This window comes from Balaenoptera borealis, assembly GCF_965194805.1.
Source record: "Balaenoptera borealis genome assembly, chromosome: 13".
Taxonomy (NCBI): Eukaryota; Metazoa; Chordata; class Mammalia; order Artiodactyla; family Balaenopteridae; genus Balaenoptera; species Balaenoptera borealis.
The window spans coordinates 98,347,214-98,373,730 of NC_138870.1; the positions used below are offsets into that span (position 1 = coordinate 98,347,214).

Here is a 26,517-nt window from a genome sequence, read left to right on the forward strand (position 1 = left end):
TTTGCCTATTCTAAGTAAGAATAGGCAAATATTCTTCTTATATAAGTAGAATCATGCAATATTTCCCCTTTTCTGTCTGACTTGTTTAATTTAGCAGAACGTCTTCAAGATTTATCTGTGTCATATATATATCAGAACTTCATTTCTTTTTGTGACTGAATAATATTCCATTGTATGTATAGCCTGTATCTGTATTTTATTTATCCATTTATCTGTTTATGAATACTCGGGTTGTTTCTACCTTTTGCCCATTGTGAATAGTGCTGCTATGAGCATTGATGTACAAGTATCTGTTTGAGTCCTTGCATTAAATTCTCTTGGATATATGCATCAGAGTGGGATTGCTGGATCATATGGTAATTCTATGTTTAACTTTTTGAGGAACCATGTGGCTTCACCATTTTACATTTCTGCCAGCAATATACGAGGGTTCCAATTTCTCTACATCCTCACCAACACTTGTTTTTAGGTTTTTGGGGGTTTTGTTTGTTTGTTTGTTTTGATAATAGCCATCCTAATGGATGTGAAATGTTATCTCATTTTGGTTTTGATTTGCATTTTCCTAGTCACTCATGGTATTGGACATCTTTTTGTGTGCTTATTGGATCTTAGTATATCTTCTTTGGAGAGATGTCTGTTCAGTTCTTTTGCCCTTTTTGTAATTGGGCTGTTTGTCTTTTTGTTTTTGAGTTGTAAGAGTTCTTTACGTAGTATTCTGAATACTATGTAAAGCATCAGATATATGGCTTGCAAATATCTTCTCCCAGTCTGTAGGTTGTCTTTTCACTCTCTTGATAATGCCCTTTGACACACAACAGTTTTTAATTTTGATCAAGTCCAATTTATCTACTTTTCTTTTTTTGCTTATTTTCTTGTCATATCTAAAAATCCATTGCCAAATTCAAAGCTATAAAGATTCAGCCCTATATTTTCTTCTAAGAGTTTTCTTTAGTTTTAGCTCATAAGGTTAGTTTTTTCATCCATTGTGAGTTAATTTTTGTATGTGTTTCTTAGCAGAAACATAGAGGTGAATCTTCATGACCTTGGATTTAGTAGTGGAGTCCTAGATATGACACCAAAAGCACTAGCAACAACAGCAAAATAGATAAATTGGGCTTCATCAAAATTAAAAACTTAAAAAAAAATTAAAACCTTTTGTGCATCAAAGAATATTATCAAGAGAGTGAAAAGACAACTTTGGAATGGGAGAAAATATTTGCAAATCCTATATCCGATAAAGATCTAGTATCCAGAATATGTAAAGAACTCTTAAGAACTCAACCAAAAAAAAGACAAGGGTTCAACTTCATCCCCTTGGTGTCCTCTTTCTTACTGATTTTATTTCTCTTGTAAAGTCCTAAACTCATTATTATCTTTTTATTATCCATATGAGGAAGTTGAGATAAAAAATCTGAAACTAAAAAAAAAAAAAAAAAATCTGAAACTACCTGTTTACATCCTCCTGAGATCCAACAGCAAAGTCACATATGAAGCCCCTGCTGGTGAGCATCCTTTATCACAGTGTCTGTTATAAACTTAGTAAGGGGCATTCCATAAGGGTGCTCATTTCCTTCATCATACAGCCAGTGCAATACTGCCTACATCCACAGCATTTCTGCAGCTTCAGTAGGCACCAACCATTTATAAGACAAGGGAGAAGCAGGGCAATTGCCCATCTCTGGATATGTATGGTGGACCCCTCCCTTAATGCATTCTAGTAAGCTAGGGGTTTCTCTGTAGCTACAGTGAGCCCTAATTCCCCTCCACTCAACAGTGTTTAAAGCCAGAGACACTGCTCCTTGATCTAAAATTCTTAGGAACCATTTTTAGTTCATCAGGGTGTTGCATGTAAATCTGAAAAATGGCTCATTTCCTTCACCGAATAACCCCTTCCGTGATTTTTTTTTTGTCCCCCATCAAACAGTTTGCCCTACCTGAATTATCTTAGTTGTAGTGTGTATCACAAGCTTAGTTGGTTCATCAAAAATTACAGTGGCCCAGGTTCCTTTGGTTAGAGCTTTACCTGCCGCTCAAAGTGGGTGAAACTCATCTGAAGAGGATTCTGAACTTTCTCAGATCAATGCTGAAAGCCGCAACCGTATCACTGAGTTTTTAACAAGACCACTATCGGTTTGCAATTCCTTTCCAGTCCATTATACTAGCTGCTAAAGTTCAGGTTCTGTCATTTTCAGATTCCACTGATTTCAAAGCCAGTGCTACTTTAAACCAGTGGTGGCTTGGCAATCATCCAAGCTCATAGCATTTTTTTTCACCCTTTTTATCAGAATCATTCTTTTTCTTTCAAAATAATGCCTTTACCATATATTAAGAATAATTCAGATATGCTGGAACAACTGGATATCTGCATGCAAAATAATGATCTTGGACCCCTACCTCATACCATATATAAAAATTAACTCAAAATAAATCAAAGACCTAACCTTAAAAGCTAAAACTATATAAAACTTAATAGAAATATAGGGTGAATCTTTATGACCTTGAATTTGGCAATGGATTTTTAGATATGAAATGAAAATAAGCAACAAAAGAAAAACAGATAAAGTGGACTTGATCAAAATTAAAAACCGTTACGTGTCAAAGGACATTATCAAGAGAATAAAAAGACAACCTACAGAGTGGGAGAAAATATTTTCAAGCCATAAATCTGATAATGGTCTGTATTCAGAATACTTTGTAAAGAACTCTTGCAACTCAAAAACAAAAACACAAACAGCCCAATTACAGAATGGGCAAAAGAGTTGAATAGACATCTCTCCAAAGAAGATATACAAATGAAAAGATGCTTAATATCATTAGCCACTTAAGAAATGCAAATCAAAATCTAAATGAGATACCACTTCACACCCAATAAGATAGCTTATTAAAAAATAAACGAACAAACAAAATAACAAATGTAGGCGAGGATGTGGAAAAATTGGAACCTTTGCACATTACCAGTGGGAATGTTCAGTCACTGTGGAAAATACTTGAGGGGGTTCCTGAAAAAATTAAACAATTATCATATGATCTGACAGTTCTTCTCTTAGGGATATACCCAAAAGAATTAAAAACAGGTACTCAAACAAATACTTGTACACAAATGTTCATTGAGACACTATTCAGGATAGCCAAAAGGTGCAAACAACTCACATGTCCATCAATGGATGAATGGAATAACAAAATGTAGTATATATATCAATACATACAGTGGAATACTATTCAGCCATAAAAAGGAATGACATACATTCCAGAGCATTGATGAACCTTGAAACCATTATCCTAAGTGAAGCAAGCCAGACACAAAAGATCACATATTGTATGATTCCATTTATATGAAATATACAGAATATGTAAATCCATAGAGACTAAAAGCAGATTGATGTTTGCCAGGGGCTAGGGTGAGGGGGATATGGAAAGTAACTGCTTACTGGGTACGGCATTTTCTTTTGGGGTGATGAAAATGTTTTTGAACTAGATAAAGGTGATGGCTACACAACATTGTGAACATAGTAAATGCCACTGAATTGTTCACTTTTATTGGTTAATTTTATGTAATGTGAATTTCATCTCAGGTTTAAAAAAAGAATGAATGAATTAGATGCCAACTGTACTAACAATGGCAGTTAAACAGGTCAGTTGTTAAAGAAGACTCAGTGACAGTGCTTACAAGTCTACAGTTAGTACAGAAGAAGGGTACAGTATAGCAACAGCATTAATGTAAGAATACCTGTCACACCCAATGGCTGTCTCACAGCCAGGTCCAGAGAAGCTGGGTGCAGATTTCTGTTGTCCTCCCTTAGGACCGGGCATGGTACATTTTCTCTGTGGCTCAGGAACCACAGATGCATGCATAGAACACCTTGGAACCAGGGAGCCCCAGATGGAATCTCAGCTAGGGATTTTTGGGTTTTGGTCACATTAGCATATTCCTGCTGTGAAACAGCATAGCCCTTCAGAGGTCCCAGGGAGACCAAGTACAAACCATTAATCTCACTGTTATCAGTACTGACAAGCTGATAACAAAGTGCTTGGAAACTCTTCTCAACGCTGTTAACCAGCATATTTCAGACTTTGACCAGGATCAGTGCTGAGTGGGAACTTTAGCAAAACAGCTCAGGCTAATTCCAGACCTGCTGGAATGAACCTCACAGCAGAATAGCACACAGACATTTGAAGGCTGCTTTCCTGTGTTCTACCTTTGTCTTTCCAAAGTGAAGACTTGTTTTCCTTAATTATTCCTCATTTGTTATATTTTCCCTTATTTTGGTAACCCTCCTCTGTATGTGCTGTAGTTTGTCAGTGTCCTTCAAGGACAGTGTCCAGTGCTCTTGCCACGGCCAGACCAGCAAAGACTACTCATAGCTAATTATAAATGTGATAAGCGTATGTCTTTGTCTTCCTGCAAATCACTGATTTTTTTTTAAATTATTTTCTTTTTTTTTAAAATTTATTTATTTATTTATTTATTTATTTATGGCTGTGTTGGGTCTTTGTTTCTGTGCAAGGGCTTTCTCTAGTTGCGGCAAGCGGGGGCCACTCTTCATCGCAGTGCACGGGCCTTTCACTGTCGCGGCCTCTCTTGTTGCGGGGCACAGGCTCCAGACGCACAGGCTCAGTAGTTGTGGCTCACGGGCCTAGTTGCTCCGTGGCATGTGGGATCTTCCCAGACCAGGGCTCGAACCCATGTCCCCTGCATTGGCAGGCAGATTCTCAACCACTGCACCACCAGGGAAGCCCTAAATCACTGATTTTTAAAATAAGGAAGAAAAACTAAAACTAGATCTGTGGGATAACGTTAAGGGCTCCAGAGGAATTGATATCAGTGCAATGATCAGATGTCTTTGAATAAGGTGTAAAATCAGTTTTAAATCTACCTGGGAATATTCTGACCCACACTTCTGTCACTTGTCCACACATAGTTATCCTGAGAGACTATTTTAAGTATTGTCCTAAAATTTAGAAGTATTAAGTCTGTGGTATTCCCTTTATCTACCAATTCAGTAATGACAACAGACAGGGAGATGGAATTTGGCCTTATTTTTCTTTCTTTTTTTTTTTAAGAAATCCAAAGAGGATTTTTTGATTTTTTTTTAAATTTTTATGTATTTATTTATTTTTTGGCTCATTGGGTCTTCGTTGCTGCATGCGGGCTTTCTCTAGTTGCAGCGAGCGGGGGCTACCCTTCGTTGCGGTGCGCGGGCTTCTCATTGTGGTGGCTTCTCTTGTTGCAGAGCACAGGCTCTAGGCGCATGGGCTTCAGTAGTTGTGGCTCGCGGGCTCTAGAGCACAGGCTCAGTAGTCGTGGTGCATGGGCTTAGATGCTCTGTGGCATGTGGGATCTTCCCGGACCAGGGATCGAACCCGTGTCCCCTGCATTGGCAGGCAGATTCTTAACCACTGCGCCACCGGGGAAGTCCTGGCCTTATTTTTCTTAATAAACAATTTCTAGCTGTCAGTGATTGTATTCCCTCAGTTTTCCCAATTCTAATCTAGAATGTTTCTGTAAGATTTTTGGATATTTGGGCAAAATAGTTTCCTTAAGAATAGTTATGCTAAGAAAAGCAAAAACAAAAACCCCAAAACAACAAAAAAGAATAGTTATGCTATATTTCTGTGGCTTAGCCCAAACAAAAATTTCCCTTCTTTTGGGGGTCAAGCCAAATATAATTTGTGCCTATGTGATACTAATCAGTTGGACTGTGTGGCACTCTGATTTGGTTTAAAATAAGTAAAGGACCTTGCCATTAGAGTTAAGTAATGTTTACAGACAGAGAATTGCTAGAATATTTGGGCAGAAGGAAAAGTGGGGTGGGAGTCAGACTTTCTCCAGGTCTGATCTCGCCTGTGGCTGAACGCATATCCTGCCTCCTGGACATCTCTTCCTGAATTTCCTGTAAGTATCTAAACTTGTGCTCTCCCTCCACCAAACCCGACTCTCCTCCTGTATTGTTTCTCATGGTTAATAATATCAATGTTTACCCAACAACCATAGATAGAAATATGGAAATTATCCAGATAATTGCTTCTCCCCAACCCTTATATCTAATTAACTAGTCCACAAGTGCCCTCCTAGGGAGGCAGAATAGTGTAGTAGAGAACAGACCTGGGTTTAAATACCAAGCTGTGTTATTTTGACCTATGCCTAGCACAGTGGGACACCTAGTATCCCTTTGCTGTCTACTTGCTTCCATTATTGCCTGAGTATAACTCTACCGTGGCAGAGTGATCTTTATAAATCTGATGTCCCTCTCCTACTTAAACAACAGGGTGGCTCCTTGTTGTTTTCAGGATTAGATTTCAACATGCTCCTGCAAGGCCTTTCATGGTGTGGCCCCTCCTACCTACCCTTCCAGCTTCATCTCTTCTCATTCCTCCGTATGTACTTGACATATGTGCTGACATATGTGTTCCAGCATATGTGCTGGCCATCCTGAACTCTTTGAGATGGGCCATAGTCCTGTGTCATCCCTCTGCCCTGAGTGCCCTTCCCCTCCTTTCCAAATGGCACAGTCTCCTTATTCTAACATCACCCATGTGGGGACACACACACAAAACCTTTATGAAATCATTTGTGAAATGCTTCTTCTCTCCACTCTCCCTTCTCCATAAACTATACAGTATCTATTCGTGATGTACTCTGATTATGATATGCACAGGGTGAAATGCAAAGAAAACCCATTTTACATTTTTAAAGAGTCAGAACACAAACATTTAAATAGCACCTAGTGGGACTTCCCTGGTGGCGTAGTGGTTAGGAATCCGCCTGCCAACGCAGGGGACACGGGTTTGATCCCTGGTCTGGGAAGATCCCACATGCCACGGAGCAACTAAGCCCATGCGCCACAACTACTGAACCTGCGCTCTAAAGCCCATGAGCCACAACTACTGAGCCCATGTGCCACAACTACTGAGCTTGCACTCTAAAGCCCATGAGCCACAACTACTGAGCCCTCACGCTGCAACTACTGAAGCCTGCACACCTAGAGCCCGTGCTCCGCAACAAGAGAAGCCACCGCAATGAGAAGCCCGCGCACCGCAACAAAGAGTAGCCCCCGCTCGCCGCAACTAGAGAAAGCCTGTGCGCAGCAATGAAGACCCAGCGCAACCAGAAAATAAGTAAAATTTTAAAAAATAGTAAACACATAAATAAAACAAAGTTTAAAAAAAAAAATAGCACCTAGTGAGGTAAGAGAGTTAAGTGTTAGTTGGGAGTGTGGGCTACATTGTGACAAGACAACCTATTAAGTGGCAGTCATAAAGTTTGCCCCTTGGTCTTTACAGAATAGGTATCACACACATAGTGAGGATAGGTGGCATGAACCACATACCATATATACCTGGAATCATCTGTGAAGAAATGGATTCATAGGAAGCACACTGATTATAAAAAGAAGTAAAGCAAAATCAGGCATTTGACCACCTACGAAGCAAAAGGAAGTTTTCTATCTTGTTTAGTCTGCATAGCAGTGTAAAAGAACCATGAATTCAAAAATTCTCTGTACTATTCATTAACAGTTTGAAAGGAAATAAACAAAAAGACAAATCCCTCTTTTAAGTGTATGAGCCTCAAGACTTCCCTGGTGGGTCCAGTGGGTAAGACTCCGTGTTCCCACTGCAGGGGGCCTGGGTTAGATCCCTGGTCGGGGAACTAGATCCTGCATGCATGCCTCAACAAAGATCCCACGTGCCTCAACTAAGACCTAGCACAGCCAAAATAAATAAATAAAATAATAAATAAATATTTTTCTAAAAAAAAGTGTATGAGCCTCAGTAGAGCTACCACACTTTTCCTTTTTTCTGTTGTGTTTTTTTATTTTCTTTCCTTTTGGCCACGCCTTGTGGCTTTCGGGATGGGATCTTAGTTCCCCTGTCTCCAACCAGGGATTGAACCCATGCCCCCTGCAGTGGAAACTGGGAGTCCTAGCCACTGGACCACCTAATTAGTCCCTAACTAATTTTAATTGCTAATTCATTCAGCAGATATTTATTTTAAGTACCTCCTGTGGTGGCAGGCACTGCTTTAGGTTCTAAGGATACAGTGGTGAGCAAAACAGACTGTCCCTGTGTCCCTATCTTCAGTCTACATACATTACTGAGGAGAGACAGTAAACAAATATATGATATATAGTCAGCTGGAATTAAATACTGTGAGGAAAAATGAAGCAATGGAGGGGGATAAAGTGTGATGGAAAATGCTAATTTAGATAGGGTGGTTAGGAAAGGCCTCTCTGAGGATGAGACATCTGAAGAAAGATCAGAATGAGAAAAGGCAGCAGGCCATGCAGATATTCCCATTACATCCCACTTGCGTTTCCTCTCTTGGGCTTTATGATGATGTTACCTTGTATTAAGAAGTGTTATTAAAAACATTTCTTCTTCAATTCATTACTTCATTTAACAACTTGAGAGAAATTCCTTTCTAGTTGTAGTATCATATAATCATATTCCTGTGCAACTGGTTTGTTTTTATCCCACAGACATTGGAAATTATATAGCCAACAGAGTTTCCCTTTTCACATTGACTGCTAGAAAACTCAGAGATTAATCTGTGGCCTGTCCATATTAGCCATAGTAGTTGTGAAGGTCATTATGGTATGCCTCTTTTTGGTTTGGTTTTGTTTAGCTCCATTCCTCTCAAGCCTTCCTTTTGTTTAACTCTACCATGAATTCATGCTATCTTGTATTTTATGTATCCATGTAAGCTAATCAGAATCCTTTTTGGAACAAGGTACAGTGGTGAATTATAAACATGTATGTTTATAAAGATAGAGAACATGACACATATAATGTGGCTATCACAGAGAATTACAGTACTTATACTGATAGTATAGGCTGGGGGTTCTCAACTGGGGGCAGTTCTGTGTCCCCCAGGGGACATTTGGCAACATCTGATTATCACAGTTGGGAAATGCTACTGTCATCCTACATTGAACAGGACAGCCCTCAAACAAAGAATAATCTAGCCCAAAATGTTGATAGTGCCAGGGTTGGGAAACCCTGCTGTAGACTGGACCAGTCAATCCACAATTTCATACATTCCAGGGCTGTAGAAGCATTTTGTAATGTAAATGTCAAATGTGTTTCCATGTAGCTTATTCTAATATACAATGTATATTCTAAGTGGGTAGGTTGGGTGCCCTTCCACTAAGTCTGTCATCAGTCAACTATTCCTGAAAGCAATATTTTCCTCTTTGGAAATCGGTATTATGATGCCCACAAAGCCATAACTTCAGGTTGACAAAGTTGGGGAGAAGTGTGCTTTTCGTTTGAGCTCCAGTATTTTGAACATTTGAATAAGCAGCGTAGTTAAAATGAGACTATGTTCTTTTCATTCTTCATTCTTTTTGCAGGCTTTCATAGAGACCATGTTTGCCAGTAAAGCCCCTGTAGAGGAAGGCTTTCTTTATGCTAAGGTGAGCATTAAATGGCTGGAAAAGTTTTGTTGGACTCAAATGTAATTTCATTGATTTGCATATGGCATCCAGTTGGCTTTCATGGAAGTGAGCAAGATATCAGTGGAGAGGATTTGGTTCTTAAATGTCAGTGGTAATTTATTAGATGAGTCTAAAATATGTAGATCTACAATTAGATGGAGAAAATTGCGAAGTAGAACAGGTAAAGAAGGAAAGACTTTCGCAAGTGTGAGTTAAGAAGAATAATACTGTTTAAGTAAATGTAAAGGCAAAGAATCTGAGGTAGTGTTGCAGATAGTAGCAGATATGAACCAGTCTCCAGCTCCATCCTAGGATATAATGAAATTAGTAGAATTTACCATTTGCCTAGCATCCTTTTTCACATTTCCAGAGCATGTAGGTCGGTAGCTATTTGAAAGGTTGAAATTGGTAATTTAGAGCTGTTGTTAAAAATGCAAGCCATATTTCAGTGTTGATCTAAATAAGAAAAAACAAATAGTAACATGTAAAGTATCTGACCGTTTCTCTGTACTCAGCCCAATCATAGGTTTTCGAGAAAAGAACAGATTTAATAATAGAGTTGAATAACAGTATTGGGGTGAGCATAAAAGAAATGGCCTGAAGTTACAGCATAAAAGTTTGGTTAAAAAGATGTGACAAATAGTTTTCCATTGTTAACTTAAGATAAGTACTTGAATGGAGGTATGAGCTGTTGAAGAGAGCCTGGGCTGGGGCTGCCCTGAGGAAATCTCAGTCAGACTTGCAGTTGTACTTTGCTGTTGTTTTTCAGTTTGAATTTGAATGCCGGGCCCGTGGTGCAGACATCTTAGCCTACCCACCTGTGGTTGCTGGAGGTAATCGGTCAAACACTCTGCACTATGTGAAGAACAATCAACGCATCAAGGTACACAGATCCCCTTCAGTGCTGCTTCCTCTGGGTCCAGATGCCTTAGTAGAAAACTCTAACCTCATGGTCCCCTAACCTTCAGCTTTCACAAACTAACTGCTATTTATAAATCCCTTACAGACATGATCTCCTTTGATCTGCACATTAGCAATGTGAGATAGGAACAATTATTAACATGCCTGTTTAATAGATGAGGTAATAAACTAAAAAATTAGGTAACTCATTAGTGTAGAGCCGACTATTCTAGTCTAAAGCCTCTGCTCATTTCATTTGATAAAACTCCTTTGCTAAGGACTTGTGGCAACAGTGGACCAAGCATATTTTGGGAGCAGACAGGTTTTACGACTATCTTGTTAGCTGTGAGGGAACTTATTTTTTATGGTTTTCTCCCCAAGTGACTATACAAGTAAAGAATCGTGTATTCCTTTATTAAGTCTATTTTTAATTATCTACTTTAATTTACAGTAAATTCAAAAAAATATATAGCAAACATAAATTATACAATATAATCTTTTTTAATGAATACCCATGAACCAATGACTCAACTCAAGAGCCAGAACACTACCAATATGTTACATCTGCGTACGTACCCTTATGCTCTGGCACCCTACTGCCTCCCTCCCAAAGGTCACTAACCGGTATCCTAAATTTTTGTTTGTCATTCTCTTGATTTTGTCAATAGTTTTATCACAAAGACATGATTCCCCAAACAATATTAATTAGTTCTGCTTGTTTATGAAATATATAAAAATCATATATTGCTATATGTAGTTTTGGGGACTCAAACTTTTCTTTTAATTCAAGTATGATAAGATAATACAAATTTTTTCTCAAGTATTTGTATCTATTTACACTCCTACCAGCAGTGTATAATTCTGTTCACCACATCCTTTCCATCCCCTGATATTATCAGACTTCTTAATTTTTGCCATTTTAGTTGGAATAAAACAGTATCTCATTGTGGTCTTAATTTCCATTACCTCAATTACCAGTGAAGTTAAGCATCTTTTCGTATCTTTGGCATTACTGCTTTCAACTTGCTAATGTGTTGTTTAGGATATTCTGATTTGTGTACATGAGTGAGATTGTCTATAATTTTTCTCATACTGAATTTATGGTTTTCATTCAAGGTCAAACTAAACTCATAAAATGAATAGTTTATTTTTTAATATTGTAAAATGGTTTGAATTAATGTTTCTTGAAAATTGGGTAGAACTCTCCTGTGGAATTATTTGGGCCAGATATCTTTTGTGGGATTTTTAACTATGATTCAATTTCTTTAATATACTGAGGCTTTCTATTTCTTTCTTTGTATTTTTATTTATTTATTTATTTATTTTACATTTCTTATTGTAAAATGTAAGTACTGGAAAAGTACTTAAACCATAAAAGAATAGTTTAATGGGTAATTATAAAGTTAACACCCATGAGACCATTACCCAGGTCAAGAAATAAAACATGTTGGCAAGCTACAGCCCTCTGGGCGAAATCCAGCCTGCCACTTTGTTTTTTAAATAAAGTTTTATTGGAACACAGTGGTTTCCACTCCCCCACCCCCACCCCCACCCGCACCCCATGGCAGAGTTGAGTAGTTGCACCAGAGGCAGTACGGTCCACAAAACAAATATTATCTAGCCCTTTACAGGAAACACTTAAACCCCTTAAATAGGACATTACTGTGTCCCTCCCACCCCCAAGAAGCTTTTCCACCACGTGGTCCTTCCCTCCCTGTGATAACTCCTTCTCTCCCTGATAGGGTAACACTCTCCCAATTTTGATGGTGATCATGTCTTTGCTTTTCTTTTTATTTTACAATTAATAAATAATGTAGTTTATATAGTTCGGTTTTTGGTCATGTTTGAACTTTATGTATTTGAAATATTATGTCTGTGTCTTCTTTTGTACAACAGTATATTGTTGTATGCCGCTGTAGTTTCTTCATTGTAATTGCTGGAGTGTAGGATAGCAGGTAGAGCATGGTCTGTGAAGTTAAATGTATTTTCATAAGAATGCTAAGACATTATATTATGTGCTCTTTTTCACTCTTGTTTTCTCTCAACTGTACGGTGAAGTATCCCAGAGGCCTTATGACATGCAATATCACACCAAATTGAATGCAGAAAGCAAATATGAGACTCCAGCTGTCTTCTATTTGTCTATGCTAGACAGAGATTTGCAAAAATGTAAAACAATGCCACTTTTCTAACTAAATATTTTTATTTAGAAAAATAGTTATTTTCATTAAAAATGTTATTTTAGCATGTAATTAATGGGTTTATTGTTATTTTTAAATGAATAAATATTATGAAATTTTCTCAGTTTGAATTTCTTAATGTGATAAATATCCATAGATGGATATTTATATATTTTCCAGGTTTTTACCATTATGAACAATGTTCTGTGAACATTCTTGTACATTATTCATGGTATGTAAGTTATCAAGGTTGCCTAAGAGACACCTAATAATGGAATTGCTGGGTCATAGGATATGCATATTTGCAACTTTCATAGAAAATGCCAGACATTCCCGAAGTGTTTTTATCAATTTATATTTCCATTCTTCCTGAGACAGTTTGGTAGATTATATTTTTGTACCATTTTGTCTAAGTTTTTAAAATTACTCGTAGTATTATCTTACATTTTAATCTTTTGTGTTTGTAGTAATGTACCCTTTTACATTCTTTTTTTTCTTTTGTTTTTTGTTTGTTTGTTTTGTTTTCCATCTATGTACCTTTTTACATTCTTGATATCTTTGTTTGTTTGTTTATTTATTTATTTATTTTTGGCTGCATTGGGTCCTTGCTGCTGTGTGTGGGCTTTCTCTAGTTGTGGCGAGCAGGGCTTACTCTTCGTTGTGATACACGTGCTTCTCATTGCGGTGGCTTCTCTTGTTGTGGAGCACAGACTCTAGGCACGCAGGCTTCAGTAGTTGTGGCACAAGGACTCAGTAGTTGTGGCTTGTGGGCTCTAGAGCACAGGCTCAGTAGTTGTGGCACACGGGTTTAGTTGCTCCGCGGCATGTGGGATCTTCCCAGACCAGGGCTCGAACCCATGTCCCCTGCATTGGCAGGCGGATTCTTAACCACTGCACCACCAGGCAAGTCCCTTTTCTAATAAATCTTAATAGACAGTTTCTTTAAAAGTAAACATACAGGGCTTCCCTGGTGGCGCAGTGGTTGAGAATCTGCCTGCCAATGCAGGGGACACGGGTTCGAGCCCTGGTCTGGGAAGATCCCACATGCCGCGGAGCAACTAAACCCGTGTGCCACAACTACTGAGCCTGCGCGTCTGGAGCCTGTGCTCCGCAACAAGAGAGGCCGTGATAGTGAGAGGCCCACGCACCGCGATGAAGAGTGGCCCCCGCTTGCCGCAACTAGAGAAAGCCCTCTCACAGAAACGAAGACCCAACACAGCCAAAAAATTAAATAAATAAATTAAGTAAGTAAGTAAGTAAGTAAACATACATGTTCTCTGTGAACCAGCAGTTTCTTTTTAGGTATTTTTCCAAGAAAAATGAAAACGTATGTCCAAAAAATGCCTTGTACAAGAATGTTGATAGCAAGTGAACTCATAATAGTCCAGGGGTCCATAACCAGGATATTAGATATGGAAATTACCGTGTGGTATATCCTTGAGATAAAAAGGAGCAAACTACAGCACTGCCAACAGCATGAATGATCTCAAAAGCATTACGCTGAATAAATAAGCCAGACACAAGAAAATTACAAACTATATGATTTTATTTGTATGAAGTTCTGAAATAAGCAAAACTAATCTATGGTGATAGGAATCGGATCAGTGGTTGCTTCTGATGGGGTGTTGACTGGGTAAGGCCATGAGGGTGTGGTTACATGGGTGTATACGTTTGACAAAACAGACTTAATTCTGTATACTTAAGATCTGTGCAAAGAAATCTCAGCAGAGGTTTGTGGGTTTTTATTAGTCTTTTAAAACCAACTTCACTCCCGCATGCCTCAGGGAAGATCCCGCAACTAAGACCCAACGCAGCCAAAAATAAAATAAATAAATAAATAATAATTTTTTAAATAAATAAGTAAAAATACTAAAAAAAAAAACTGCACTCATTAATGCTATTTTGTCTTTGTTTATTATCTCATCACACTGTGCCCTGGCCTTTGTTAATTTCACTCTTCTACTCTTTGTGTTTATTCTCTTGTTCTTTTTTTAATCTTCTTAAATTAGATGCTAAACTCTTTTTTCTGGCCGTGACACACGGCTTATGGGATCTTAGTTCCCGGACCAGGGGTCAAACCTGGGCCCCCTGCAGTGAAAGCACTGGGTCCTAACCACTGGACCACCAGGGAATTCCCTAAACTCATTAATTTTCATCCTTTCTTCTGTTCTAATTATAATTATTTAAGGATTAATATTTCACTTTCATTATATTCCATGTGTTTTTTTCATTATATTCCACTGTTTCTTTTTGCTTTTGCTGCATTAAGATTTTCTTCTTTGGTATTTCTCAGTTTTATTATATTTCTAAATACAAATTTATCATATATTATAAACAATAAATGTAATGCGCTGTTTAAAATAATAATGAGAAAATGAACAACCATGTATTCACCATCAAGGGTAAGAAGATCATTGCTTATACCTTAGTAGTCCCTTGGGCAATCTGAAGCACATCTCCCTTTCTGTCTCCTACCATCTTGACGTTTGTTTTAACCTTTTTTTTTTGTTTTTCTTCATAGTTTTACCACCAGTGTACCTATTCCTAAACAATATAGTATTCATCCTTGAAAAACTAGAGAATAAACACAAATCTAGCTTTACAGGGAGAGAGATATATTGCCATTATTAGCTGAAGTGACCCAAATAAGAAATAAGAGAAAATAGTCAAAAACTTCTAGGTCATAGTCTGGCTTCAGTTATCTGAAACTTTTCAACTTAGTGGGCAGGGTCATCAAGAAGCCATGAGGAATGCAGAGGACTGTTGGGGCATCTGGAAGGACTCTGTCATGGACCGGCTGGTAGGCATCTGGCAGAGATCTAGTCAGAGACAGCAGGCTGCCCTGTGGTTCTGCCTCAGCTCACCACGGCTACATCTAGCTGTCAGGAACAAGTCAAAGCAGAGCCCCCTTCTAACAGAGTTTGTTTAGATTTACCTGCATGTTGATCTTTCCTTCTTGCATCTTAGATGGCCTTTCTGGGATCACCTTCCTTCTACCTGAAGAACATCCTTTAGATGAAGGTGTGTAGCTGATAAACTTTTTCTACTTTTGTTTAGCCAAAACATCTTTATTTCATTCTCATTCTTGAAAGATGGCTATGCTGAGGAAAACCATCCTAGATTGACAGTTATTTTCAGTCATCAATTTTAATAGATTATACTCCTTTCTTCTGACTTTCAGTGTTGCTGATTTTAAAGTATAATAATTATCATTCCTTTATGAAGTTTCTTTTTGCTTTTTCTGCATTAAGATTTCTTTTTCTTTGGTATTTCTCAGTTTTATTATATATCTAAATACAAATCTATATTTACATGTCCTCATTATGATACCTCTGCTTCCTGAATCTGTAGATTCATGTCTTCATCAGTTCTAGGAAATTCTCAGACATTATTTCTTCAGATATCATCTCTCCTACATTCTCTCTGTTCACTCCTTCAAGGTCTTCAGTTAGATGTATGTTAAACCTCTTTTCTGTTTCCAATAGCTAATGTTTCTTTCATTTTACATTTGCCTTGTCTGTGTCATACTCTAGGGGATTTTGGTAGGTCTGTCTTCCAGGAAACTAAATTTTCTCTTCATTTGTCTAACCTACTACTTCAGCCATCCACTGAGTATTTTATTTCAGCAGTTTTTTTTATTTCCATTTGGTTCCCTTCAAATCCACAGTTATTCTCAATTGTCTCTTGTTGCTTGTTATCCTTTGTGATTCCATTTTTTATCCCTTTAAACATTTCATAATAGCAATTCTGTATCTGATAACTCCATTGTGTGGAATTCTGGAAGATCTAAATTTGGTATTTGTTGTTCCTGCTAACTCTCACTCACAGTGACCTACTGCCTCCTGTGCTTGACAGCCTTTGGTTGTGAGCTCATATTTGCTTGTTGTTATTTTTGGGAAATTATGCAATCCCAAATTTGGGCGCTATTTCCTCTAAATGTTATTTGCATATGCTTTTGCCAGAAGTGAAGTGGGTCCTAATGACCTGGGGCCCTGTTATCCACTGTGAGTGTCCTGGGTTAATGCAGGAATCTCCACTTCATCTTCCCCACTTTGCAACACCTTCTTTCCTATATACTGTAACACTTAACCTTATCACTACTCAGCTCTAGTTTCAGTTCTGGGTTGTTTTTATACAAGAAAAAAAGTCTTTAAGATGTCTCTTATATGATGTAATGTCAACATTTCATAAAATATATTTTTGTCCAGGATCTAGTTGTTATCTAAAATTTATTCTATCATTTTTCCAGAAACAAAAACCACATTCATTATTCTTGCCATTATTATACATGTACTTATTTGACCATTATTCTACTATGTGCCAAGTTCTGTGCTTATTTAGATATTATTAAGATATGGCCTGTCTTCAAGGGCATAAATAGAAAATTTCAGTATAACATGACAAGTAGTAAAAGAGAGATGTACCCAAAGTTTTTTGGTTTTTTGGTTTTTTGGTTTGGTTTTTGTTTGGGGTTTGTTTGTTTGTTTGTTTTCCCCCCACATGTATTTTGATGGAGAGCAGAAGGGGAAGTGATATTCTAAAGTTAAATGGTTACAGGTAATTATATTTGAGTAAAGGCCCTGGATACCAACCTATATAGGATTTTTTTAATTAATAGTGATAATGGTAATATTTATGATGTTAATAAATCATAAATGCTAATGCTTACACCTAGTAATTCAAACCCAAGCACTCTGGTTCCAGAGCCAATGCACTTAACCACTCTACAGTGCCATCGTTCTTGAGCCAGTGTGAATTCATATGAAAAACTTAGATGCTGTTTCTTGTGAGAAGGAACCAGAGAAGATTAGTCTCCTTTAAAGTAGAGTTTTTGTTTTGTTTTGTTTTTTATAAAATGAAAGGCATGAAGAGTTTAAATTAGAAGAAGAAACAACTGACAGTCATTAAGTCACCTACTTTTACCTGTCTTACTTTTGTTCCAGGATGGGGAAATGGTGCTGCTGGATGGAGGTTGTGAGTCTTCTTGCTATGTGAGTGACATCACTCGTACCTGGCCTGTCAATGGCAGGTAGGGCTTCCACAGATCCCACTGCTTCTTAGGAGTAGGAGTTAGAATATGGATATATTTGGAATAAAGGACTAAAGAAATATACAGGTTCCCTCTAGCTCACATTAACTGCCTTTACAAAGCTCCTGATTATTTTCTAAGACTGTTTTATTCATCATATCAAGGTTCAGGCACCTAAAAACACCTAGTTAACATGTGTGCACACACATTTTTTAAAAACAAATTTAAGTTTTTATTTTCTGAGTACAAAGATAATATTTAGGTTATGGTAGAATAGTTTGGCCAGATTAACCCTCCACAGATAACGATTATAGAATCTGGACAAAATATTAAAAACAAGTATTTGAAGGCACTAGAGAGCTTCCTAAAAGCCTGCAGAAACTGCAGCGTAAGTCTGTCCTTGAAAGAAGAGCTATAATGGGTTAGATGTAAGTGGTTCGAGTTTTTTGCTTGAGGGCACTCCCCAATCCACACAGCTTGGGCAGCAAGAAGCCACAGCCTTATTGGCCTAAGGTGTCAAAGGACAGAATTAGATACTAGCAAGGAACCAGAAAGATGGGGGGAAATCCTGAAAGAGAGGGTACTGCAAAAAAGGGTGAGGTCCAAAATCTGCATATAAAATATTCCAAAATCCTTGGCTGATCACTACATTATATTCTAGGGCGAGATCCCAGGAGGCTCAGCAAAATACTGGCAGCCAGAATTTGAATGGACTGAACAGAGATTTTAGTTGCTTCCTACTAAGAGCAGAGCTTGCAGTTTGAATCCAGCCAAGTTAACAAAATCACTCTTCAGAAGAACATAACAGAATTTTAGAATCTCTACATTGTATCATTTGTAATTTCTACTGTTCATTTAAAAAAATCACTAGACATAAGAAGAATCAGGAAAATGTGACCCATAATCAAGAAAAATATAGTCAATAAAAACAGATCCTAAATAACCCTCATGTTACAATTAGCAGATGAGGACTTTAAGGCAGCTAACAATAGCTGTGCTCAAGGAGTTAAAGGAAGATATAAGTGTAATGTGTGAACAGATAGAGAATCTCAGTAAGAAACCAAAAACTATAAAAAGAATCAGGGATTCTGGAGAGATGGCAGCAAATAATAGTTTTTCAGTCTTTCTGAATTTTCAAATAAGAATAGAACAACTAGGTAGTGACTGGTACCCCAAACACCAGGTAATGGGGTATCACTAAAATCTCAAAATACAAACAGTTATGAACACATTATGTACAACCACAAGACCTGGGTGGTATCAGTATCTGTGTGGAAGGAGAAGGAAGCAGCAATGGTGGGGGAGGCTAACTGACAGACCTGAAAACAGGAGAACCCCAAAATAACCAACAGCTATTCACAGTCAGGATGATGAGCCAATTTCAGAACAGAAGCTGAAAACGGGAAGGATTTGCCAATCCAGTGGCCCAAGAAAGTCTGAAGGTGCTGGGCTCCCCTAGGACAGGGACTCACACTTAAGAGAAACTGCTGGAAGTAGAACAGAAATTGAGCAGGTTAGGAACTAAAGAGAGGAAGGAATGAGATGATCCAAATCAAAGAGGGGGGGAAAGGGAGTCCCCTGGCAGTCCAGTAGTTAGGACTTGGCACTTTCACTGCCGTGGCCTGGGTTCAATCCCTGGTCGGGGGAAAAGATCCCGAGGGCCACGCAGTGCAGCCCAATAAATAAATAAATAAAACCAAAGTGAGGGAGAGGAACTGAACCAGGAAAGATCTGAAACAAGCTGCCTTATTTTTTTTTTTTTTAAGTATTTGTTTTTATTTATTTATTTATTTATGGCTGTGTTGGGTCTTCGTTTCTTTGCGAGGGCTCTCCCCAGTTGCGGCAAGCGGGGGCCACTCTTCATCACGGTGCGCGGGCCTCTCACTATCGCGGCCTCTCTTGTTGCGGGGCACAGGCTCCAGACGCGCAGGCTCAGTAATTGTGGCTCACGGGCCTAGTTGCTCTGCGGCACGTGGGATCTTCCCAGACCAGGGCTCGAACCCGTGTTCCCTGCATTGGCAGGCAGATTCTCAACCACTGCGCCACCAGGGAAGCCCCAGCTGCCTTATTTTTTACCACTACACCAAAACAACAGAAGATTACACTCTGAAGTTAAATCTTTTATAAATCCTGCCTTATTCTAAAAGTAAAGGAAATTAATTTCGTATAAAATAAGCAATTAAAAAAGCATCTAGGGGACTTCCCTGGAGGTCCAGTGGTTAAGACTCCATGCTTCCACTGTAGGGGGCGCAGGTTTGATCCCTGGTTAGGGAACTAAGACCCCGCATGCTGCTCAACACGGCCAAAAAAAAAAAAGCTTCTAGGTTAAATCTCATAAAAAGTTATTAAAAGCAAAAGGAGAATAAGGAGCAGAATAACATCCCTACAGAAATGAAAGCATGCCAGAAAGACATGACTACAAAATAGATCAAAACAATGCCCTTTTGTTTTAAAACAAGCTAAAAATTTTTAAAGCAAATCATTCAAAACATGAAAAAACAACATATATCAGAATTAGAAAATCTTGGTAATAAAGTGACAAACTCAGAAAAGAATTAGAAATAAGTTTAAAATCACTTCAGGGGCTTCCCTGGTGGCGCAGTGGTTAAGAATCTGCCTGCCAATGCAGGGGACACGGGTTCGAGCCCTGGTCCGGGAAGATCCTACATGCCATGGAGCAACCAAGCCCATGTGCCACAACTACTGAGCCTGTTCTCTAAAGCCCACGAGCCACAACTACTGAGCTTGAGTGCCACAACTACTGAAGCCTGCACACCTAGAGACCGTGCTCCGCAACAAGAGAAGCCACCGCAAATGAGAAGCCCACACATCGCAACGAAGAGTAGCCCCCACTCGCTGCAACTAGAGAAAGCCTGTGCACAGCAATGAAGACCCAACACAGCCAAAAATTTAAAAAATTTTTTAAAAATAGGCAAAGAGTTAGAACATACACATGAAGGAAGCCCTGAAGAAGAAAACCAAAGCAAGGGAACAGAACAAATACTAAAAACTATAATTTAAAATTTTCCTGAAAAAAGAAAATTGAAACTACCTTAGACAGAGCACACTACGTACCTGAGAATATCAGCCCAGAAAAAAACAACACCAAGACATAGTCTAGTAAAATTCTGAACCTGCAAGGAAAAGAAAAATTCTTTTGGGGATCTAGAAAAAAAGAGCACACTATTTATGAAGGAAAGGAAACTAGACTGTTATCAGACTTTTCAAAAGCCAAGCTTTATGAAAGAAGAAAATAGCATAACGTATTGAAGATGCTCAGAGAACAAAAGTGTGAGCCAAAGATTTTATCTGCAGCAAAAGAAACTTTCAGCCAGAAAGGGTACAGATCATTAGGTGCGAACTTAAGGAACATTACTCCCATGAATCTGCTGGAGCTGTGTGATCAGGAAAGAGGATATCACTGTAAACCCTACAGATATCAAAAGGATAATAAGATAATATGTGGGGCTTCCCTGGTGTGCAGTGGTTGAGAATCTGCCTGCCAATGCAGGGGACACGGGTTCAAGCCCTGGTCTGGGAAGATTCCACGTGCCGCGGAGCAACTAGGCCCGTGAGCCACAATTACTGAGCCTGCGCGTCTGGAGCCTGTGCCCCGCAACAAGAGAGGCCGCGATAGTGAGAGGCCTGCGCACCGTGATGAAGAGTGGCCCCCGCTTGCCGCAACTAGAGAAAGCCCTCGCACAGAAACGAAGACCCAACACAGCCATAAATAAATAAATAAATAAAACCCAAAAGTTAAAAAAACAAACAAACAAAAAAACCTACTTTGAAACCTCCGAAAATTTGCAAGAATAGTAACAACATATGTTCTTCCCCTAAATGCTCCATTTAACATTTAAAAAAAGTAAAATAAAATAAAATAAGAAAATAAGATAATATGTGAACAACTATGTGTATTCATCATTGTTAGTCATTGAGGAAAAGCCATGTTAAACCTCTGCACATCCACTAGAATGGCTGAAATTAAAGAGACCAACCATACCAAGTGTTGGCAGTGGTGCAGTGCAACGGGAACAAAAAGACTTGTACAAGAATATTCATAACAGTTTTATTCACAGTAGCCAAAAACTGGAAATGACCTAAATGTCCATCAGCAAGAGAATGAATACACAAATTGTGGGCTATTCATACAAGGGAATACCACTCAGCAATAAACAGGGAACAAACTACTGATCAAAATAACACCATGGACATTATTCTTAATGAAGGAAGTTCAACACAAAAGAGTACATATTGTCTAATTCCATTTATATGACATGCTAGAATAGGCAAAACTAAGGTGAAAATAATCAGAACAGTGTTTCCCTCTCGAGGTGGGGGTATTGATTAGAAATAGACATGAGGAACTTCCACGAGGGGGATGGCAATGTTCTATGTCATAGGGATATGGATCTGGATCAGAGTTCTCCAGAGAAACAGCCAGTGGGATATATTATGTATGTATGCATATGTAGGTAGGTAGGTTGGTTGATGATCGATTGATTTTAAAGAACGGGCTCATGTGATCATGGGGATTGGCATTTCTGAATTTCAGAGGGCAGAACTGCAGGCTGGAAACTCAAGCAAAAGTTGATGTTGCAGTCTTGAGGCAGAATTCTTTCTCCAACATAGACAAGTAGTTCTGGTATTTGAATTCATTTAGTTCAGGCTACCTTTTGATCCATGTTTCAGCCAACCAACCAAATAAACCGTTAGAGCCTTTCTGAGCCCTCAAGCTTCAGCATTGAATCCAGAATCTCTCCTTAGTGGACCCCTATCAATAAATTCAGCCTGATCCAACTTTATGTTCCTTCCACCATTAGCCAACACATGAACATCCATTTCTATACATATTCCCAGATTTTTGTCTATATAAATAGGAAAAATCGTGCAGTTCTTTTTGGATTATAGCGCATCTCGTCATGGGTCACACTTTGTACCTAACTTTTTGGGACCTGCTGGGAGTAATGTCTAGTTGTGGGTCTAGAAGCAACTACCAAGGCAGCTGCCTCTGGGGAGATACCTGTAGGTTCTCAGTCAAAACAGGGTTGACCTCCTCAGACAGGGGTAGAAGGGCTGCTTCTCCTAGCGAAGATGACTCAGCAGAACTTAGGGGTTCAGTGTCCCCAGCTTCATCACCATCAGCACATCCATTTGTCAGAATTGTAGAGCTCAGATTTGTACATTTCAGTGTACATAAAATTTACATTAGAAAAAGAATTGTTAAAAAATGTTTAGTAATACTGAGATGGGGTGGAGCATGGTTATACTCAGCAATGATACAAAGATAACAGTGTTGATGATGGCTGAACCTGGGAGATGGGTGTGTAGGTTTTCATTATAGCATTACCTTGCTGACTTTAACCATTCTTATTAGGTGACATTTAGATTGTATCTATTATAATTATTTTTAAAATCACAGTGAACATTTTTGTATATTCAGCTTTTTTTGAATTTCAAATATTTTGTCAGGATGGCTTCTTAGAGCAGAATTACAAACTTAACTTTTATGAGCACCTTTAAGGCCTTTGATTTAACTGGCTGTACTAATTTATAATTCCATCAACAATGTATAGGGACTTCCCTGGTGGCGCAGTGGTTAAGAATCCGCCTGCCAATGCAGAGGACATGGGTTCGAGCCCTGGTCCGGGAAGATCCCACATGCTGCGGAGCAACTAAGCCCGTGTGCCACAACTACTGAGCCCAAGCGCCTAGAGCCCGTGCTCCGCAGCAAGAGAAGCCACCGCAGTGAGAAGCCCACACACCACAGCGAAGAGTAGCCCCCATTTGTAGTCCCCATTTGCTGCGACTTAGAGAAAGCCCACGTGCAGCAACGAAGACCCAACGCAGCCAAAAATAAAATAAGTTAAATTTTTTTTTAATGTATTAAAAACACATATCATATACCACCCCAGCTTGGTTTTTTTCCCTCATTTTTCCCCATTATTGATGAAGAAATTATTATACTAAGGACACTTGGAAACTAGTAAGTTATTAGTAGCCAAAGTATTTTTTTTTAAACAAATACATTTTATTTATTTATTTTATAAATTAATGTATTTTACTTTATTTTTGGCTGCGTTGGGTCTTCAGGTTGCTGCGTGCGGGTTTTCTCTAGTTGCGGCAAGCGGGAGCTAATCTTCATTGCGGTGCTCGGGCTTCTCATTTGCGGTGGCTTCTCTTGTTGCGGAGCACGGGCTCTAGGTGCATGGGCTTCAGTAGTTGCGGCACACGGACTCAGTAGTTGTGGCTTGCGGGCTCTAGAGCACAGGCTCAGTAGTTGTGGCACGTGGGTTTAATTGCTCCGCGGCATGTGGGCTCTTCACGGACCAGGCTCAAACCCGTGTCCCATGCATTGGCAGGCGGATTCTTAACCACTGCGCCACCAGGGAAGTCCCACAGCCAAAGTATTGATTAGTTTATCCCATGACATCTGCTTTGCCTATAAGTGGATCCTTAGGCTCTGTTTTTTTTTGTTTGGTTGGTTGGTTTTTGTTTGTGTTTTTTTAATGGTAAAAAAAAAAAATGGAGAGGATCAAGAGTAAGCCTGATCTGGCCCTCTGACTGCATTCATGGCTGGGTGCATCTTTTTTTTTTTTAAGTCTGTCATTTTTATTAATTAATTAACTTATTTATTTTTGGCTGTGTTGGGTCTTCGTTTCTATGTGAGGGCTTTCTCTAGTTGCGGCGAGCGGGGGCCACTCTTCATCGCGGTGCGCAGGCCTCTCACTATCGCGGCCTCTCTTGTCACGGAGCACAGGCTCCAGACACGCAGGCTCAGTAGTTGTGGCTCACAGGCCTAGTTGCTCCGCGGCATGTGGGATCTTCCCAGACCAGGGCTTGAACCCGTGTCCCCTGCATTGGCAGGCAGATTCTCAACCCCTGCGCCACCAGGGAAGCCCATGGCTGGGTGCATCTTTTAGCCTCACCCCGTGTCTGTCAGCTGACCGTTTGAAGGAGAGATTGTTGTTGCTGCCCCAGCTTGAAGGGTCATTGCTCTTCCTGTTGAGCATCTAGGCATGACTGAGGTCCTGTCATTAATGATATACTGGTACTGACTAAATATCAACAATGCCCCATCATCATTGCCTTGGAGTTTTTCTAATCAAACTTAGAAGCAAACTTCCTACAGTATCAGAGAGTTCCAAATTCGAGTTCTTGGGTTTTCCTGTCCCCAGGTTCACGGCACCTCAGGCAGAACTCTATGAAGCTGTTCTAGAAGTCCAGAAAGATTGTCTGACCCTCTGCTCCCCTGGAACAAGCTTGGATAACATCTACAGCATGATGCTAACACTGATAGGACAGAAGCTTAAAGAGTTGGGGATCATGAAGAACATTAAGGAAAATAATGCCTTCAAGGTACTTCACTTCCTTTGGCCCCATTTCTTAAGAACACCTGACATGCTGCTTAGTTTTTATCCTATGTAAAGCTAATTAGATTTAGAAATGGTGTTTGTGATTCTTCACCAGTAAGAGGGACTTTTTTTGAACTTGGATTAAAACAAAAGGTGCAGTACTTATTTCTACCAGAAGATGGCAGCACATCTGGTTCATTGCATACTGTGTAACTAGCTCAGTCTTCAGAAAACAAAATGAAGTCTGGTACAGACAGGGTGGAAGAGGACATAAAACGGAGGAGAGGTTAACTCTTAATTCTTTTGTAGTGATTTTGAAAAGGTAGGGGTCGAAGGGGAGGGTGTTTCTTGCTTCAGTAACATTGTTGAGACTTTTAACAATATCCTCAGTTGCCGTGTTTAGTGAATTTCATCTGCATCCAAAATGTGATGGTGTTCAATAGAAATTTAAAGCCTCAGCTTTAAATTAAATGGCATGTGACCATGCCAGGTGGTCAAACGAAACAGACCGGTAAGGCATCTCCTAGCTCCAAGTTTAGGCTGCCAGGGTTTCTTTTATCAATAGGAAAAAAGCTATAAATTCCTCCTGTTCATGCCAACAGATCTTTAATCAACGGATAGAAATATCCAAGCTAGTAAATGCCTAATAATTACTGTGTTACATGGTGTTTCATACCTACTCCACAAGTTGCTGTGAGATACTTAGGGTCTCCAGAGTAGCCTTCCTAAGAGGGACATGCGAACATTGAAAAGAGAACTATTCTAACATAATTATCTTCCCTCCCCCAAGAAAAGAGATTTTCATTTGCCATAGTCATTACTGGGCTTACCCCAGTTAGCATGTGTGTAGTATATTAAATTGTAAGAATAGAAATGTGGATTAGTTAGAATGCTGTTGGCAGAATTGCGTACAAGAGGTGGCAGTTTTCAAGTCTCTTAAGCATTAGCCCGAGGATAGGTGAAACAAGTGGTAGAACTGGGGGCAGGAGGCAGTATTAACACATATCTCACGGCGTTATATATGCCCAACTTTCCCCTTAAGTGGTCATTGCTCTAATAACACTGAGGTAATATCTTTTCCAGGCTGCTCGAAAATACTGCCCGCATCATGTTGGCCATTACCTCGGGATGGATGTCCACGACACTCCAGACATGCCCCGCTCCCTCCCTCTGCAGCCTGGTATGGTAATCACAGTGGAGCCAGGTAAGGGGAGGTGCTAGCAGCCTCTGATCCCTTGGGACATGTAATTCTAGTGTTAGATAGAAAGGTAAACACTTTATTTTTACCTGAACGAATGTAATTAAATTAGAAGAGACAGGAAAATGAATCTCTCCAGTGTAGAAGGGAACTTTATTTTAGATTTTTCTTGAGCTTTTTTATTTCACATCACACAATTTGTTTAATTTGACTTCTCCAATAAACAACAGATGGGGAATACTTTCGATCAGTAGATATTAAGAAATAAATCTTTTTTTAACCCTGCCTTTGCCAGGGCCAGTTTGTACTAGTCCTTCCCGTCATCTTGGTGGGCTGCTGACACTTGTGAAGCCCCTGGCGCTTTTCTGCAGAGACACTCAGACTCCCCATGTTCTCAGTTGCATCTCCTCTGCATTGAACT

At 39.2% G+C, this 26,517-nt stretch overlaps 1 protein-coding gene across 1 annotated transcript in view; it reads left to right on the top strand.

Moving 5' to 3' along the window:
• XPNPEP3 (X-prolyl aminopeptidase 3) overlaps nt 1-26,517 on the top strand; it is a 62,414-nt gene that overhangs the window by 31,158 nt on the left and 4,739 nt on the right. Inside the window, exons 5-9 of the mRNA XM_082350114.1 lie at nt 9,351-9,413; nt 10,204-10,317; nt 17,458-17,543; nt 24,722-24,902; nt 25,982-26,102. Coding sequence (XP_082206240.1) covers nt 9,351-9,413; nt 10,204-10,317; nt 17,458-17,543; nt 24,722-24,902; nt 25,982-26,102 — 565 coding nt within the window. The remainder of the gene's footprint in view (nt 1-9,350; nt 9,414-10,203; nt 10,318-17,457; nt 17,544-24,721; nt 24,903-25,981; nt 26,103-26,517) is intronic.